A 3,458-nucleotide genomic window follows, 5' to 3' on the forward strand; every position below is an offset into this window, starting at 1 on the left:
AGCCTTATGTGATGGGTGGCTTAGCACGCTTGCCTAAGGTTATTACGTTGGCAGAAGGTTTGTCATACGATGTTTCTTTTCTGAACTTTTCAACCAAAATAAATGAACTAAACGAATTTTTTTTAGCAAATCACATTCTTTCCCGAAATTGCCCGGATTCTTCTATCCGGTGGCGTGATTGCTGTACCGACCGATACAATTTATGGTCTTGCATGTTGCAGCCTTTCCACCCGCGGGATAGACCGCATCTACCAAATCAAAGGTCGCGATGCCGCTAAGCCCATGGCGATTTGTCTCGACAAGGTACCACTACCCTTCACTACATCTCATCATTTCTAATCACCAAGGCAATCAGCCTGCCTCAGTGGAGCAACACTGAAGGCATCGAAAGTAACCTCCTTTCCTCTCTTCTCCCCGGTCCAGTTACTATTCTGCTTCCAAGGTTGGCAGATGATCCCTTGAACCCTCTGCTCAATCCTTGTGTCATGGAGATCGGTATTAGAGTGCCGGATAGTTCTCTTGTCTGTCGCCTGTCAGAAGTCTTGGCAGTGGTTCTTTATAGCGAGGGGGTGACCAGTGAGGATCTTCATGTTAGGCCCCAATGTTTCTCGGCGGCTGCTATTCCTCTTGTCCTCACCTCAGCTAATGTCAGTGGTCAAAAATCCACTCTCTCTCCTGATGTGAGTGCTGCCTTCTCTACACGTTCTTCTGACTTTATTGTTTAACTGTAAATTTTTTCCTTTACAACTAAGAAGTTATGGGTTTCGAAATCTGTATTTCCTAATCTCGGACACTTTGAAGCACTTCTCCATCCCATCCAGTACGTATGAGTGATTTAACTTTCTGGTCCCGTCGACACGACGATTTTTCCTTTGGTTCACAGGAGTTTTCTGATCTGTGGCCCCAGCTGGACCTCGTGGTGGATGGTGGCCGAATTGGCGGTGACGGTAGTGGCGATGAATCGGTGATTTCTCGTGCCGGTTCCACAGTTGTTGATTTGTCTCCTGCAGTTAGGTCACGGGGTCAGAGGTTGCACTACCGTGTTCTCCGTGATGGCAGGTATGTGACTTTCACTTTGCCGTTTCACGATATTCACTTCCTTCGGACACAACTGATTCCATGGTGCTGTTTCTCCCTTTGGGTATCCAGTTCTGCATTTATTCAGTAGCGTTGTTTGGGTCTAGTCGTGTCTGAAAACCACACCGATATCATGGTTCACTCCTCGGATGTTCAAATGCTCATTCGGTGGTTTGCTAGCACTTAAGCTGCTAGGTTCCCGACCACCACTTACTAGGTGATGACCTGTTGATTCGATCAAGGACATCGCACCTCCAATCCTCAGCCATCCTGTTGATGCAGCAACAGTTGCTATATACAGGCAGAGGACACAAGTGGGAGCGTCACATATATGCAGTATAGTTGCAGACTTCATGAAGTTGCTTCTAACATGAGCGAGGGAATATTGGTAATTGAAATGGAGGTCTTTCTGATTGGCGCATATGTGTGGCTCTGAAAGCAGACGCATGAAACACAGACCCATGTAGCGAACAGAAACCTGCAGTGACTTCCCGGTTGAGCCGTTTTGTGCTCTTAGAGTTATTTAGTCACAGTTGGGGGTCAAAGTGGAGATGCTGATGCCTAAAAAGCCGTTGTGAATTTCTAAATTCATCGTTTTCTAATTTTAGTGCCTTACATCAAACTGAAGAGACACTGCGCCACTTTGGGTTCATCAGAGAGCCTGGTCTCTAAATCAGATCCAATTTTACGCAAACAAACTTCTGACTACTAAACATTTTCTCAACAAAAATTTGTGTTATTTTTGTGTTCCTTCCCTCAAGGCAGCTTCGATGGTTTCGGGTAAACGAGGCGTCGTTAATTATTCGTTAAATTGGGGTCTGTTATTCAGTGGTGGAGATTATATCGTCTTGTCATGTCTTGCAAAAGTGGATTGACATCCCCCTGCTGGTAGGTCTCTCGGAGCAGCTGGCGCACCTGTTGGAGGTACGACAGCCCTTCGCGTCTCGTTGGAGCTGACGAGTGGCCAACTGCTTATGTAAAATCGGTGGAAACGCATCATATTTCGGAGAGTAAGTGGTAAAATGTTTGATATTGTCGGTGTTTAAGTTGCAGGAACTGGAGGAACCGGCCTTCTTGTGTGAATCAGATGTGCGCGTAGATGTCTGTGCTCGGTGTTTTGACTTATCTCAGATTTATGATGTCTTCATTTACAGTAAAATGTACATTGCCGCAAGGAATTTGGAGTTACACCTAGTTGGGTGCAGAAACAGCACCGCGTTCTCACTTTGTCTCACTCCATAAAAAGAGAACAACAAACATTTGCCTGAGAGCCAATTCTTTACTCATTTGTAACGCCATTCCATCTAAACCTACCCTTTTTTTCCCAGTACTTGCCTAAGGGCTGACAACCTATCAATTTTGTTTCTTCCTCTGACTTGCCTCCCTTTGGAGTTGCACTACGCCTTCTCCTTCTTCTTCTCTTCACTGTTCAGTTCGTTCATCCACTCTGAACAGACGAGAGGGTCAACCGAAAGGTCACTGGCAGTCGACGCCGACACCATTTACTTATCCCTCCTCCTGACACCCTCTTCACAAACTCAGCCATAATTAGCCGGGATTCCTCTTTTATCTCCAATCAACCGCACAGACTAAACCTAAATCCTTTGTTCATCCATCAGTGAAGTAGGCAAGAGTGTGTCGAGAAAAACATTCCTGGCGTCGCAATGAGTTTCCCCTGAGAAGATGTCTATGCAGCTAAAAATATTTTCTCAGAAGTTCAAAGATTTCCACTAGGTTTAAATGAAATGTGCGCTTTTGAAGTGGTCCACTCTGGTCATCTCACGATTCACAAGCGCTTCCCCTTTCCTTTCTTCCTTCTATGCCAACGAAGTCGAGTTATCTATACACGAAGTGCCAAATACTTAATTTTATATTAAATTACAAGTAACTTTTTACAAGTAAAACGGAATATGTGGGCGTCGAGATGTGTTAAATGCTTCATTTGGTATGGTATGGGCACCGTGACCACCGTGAAGGTTTAAAAAATAGGAAGTGGTAAGTGAAAGTGACCCTCGGCCAGCTCCACACAAATTGAACCGAAGGGAGGAGTGTACCGAAATCCCACACTCTTGGAGGAAAAGCTGCCACTTGTAGTGTCGTCTACATGCAGATGGAGAAGTTGGAAATCGGCTGTACCGATGCAACATGGTTGCATCCACGACCACGAAGAATGAGGCGAGAAATCGAGTGAGGAGGAACCACAGAGAAACTGGATGCGAGTGTTTAATCAGCCCGTCTTCGATTCCTGCCAAACTTAGGTGCGGATTGTAGGAAAGTATCGGAGCTTTTGTAAGCGAAGGATCAGGATAAAATTGCAGCCTGTCACATCATTTCATCATTTTTAAAACAGAAAGAAAAACCGCCTGATCAACAGCTTCTTT

At 45.3% G+C, this 3,458-nt stretch overlaps 1 protein-coding gene across 1 annotated transcript; it reads left to right on the forward strand. All coding sequences in view use genetic code 11, as the record gives it.

The window, feature by feature from the left end:
* Positions 1-11: 11 nt before the first annotated feature.
* EGR_06305 (YrdC domain-containing protein) lies at positions 12-1,749 on the forward strand (the record flags this gene model as incomplete). Its single annotated transcript, XM_024495554.1, has 5 exons — positions 12-38; positions 127-303; positions 348-680; positions 884-1,059; positions 1,686-1,749. 5 exons carry the CDS (start codon positions 12-14, stop codon positions 1,747-1,749), a joined length of 777 nt encoding a protein of 258 aa, XP_024350077.1.
* Positions 1,750-3,458: the final 1,709 nt, after the last annotated feature.

Source organism: Echinococcus granulosus (genome assembly GCF_000524195.1).
Source record: "Echinococcus granulosus chromosome Unknown EG_S00054, whole genome shotgun sequence".
NCBI lineage: Eukaryota > Metazoa > Platyhelminthes > Cestoda > Cyclophyllidea > Taeniidae > Echinococcus > Echinococcus granulosus.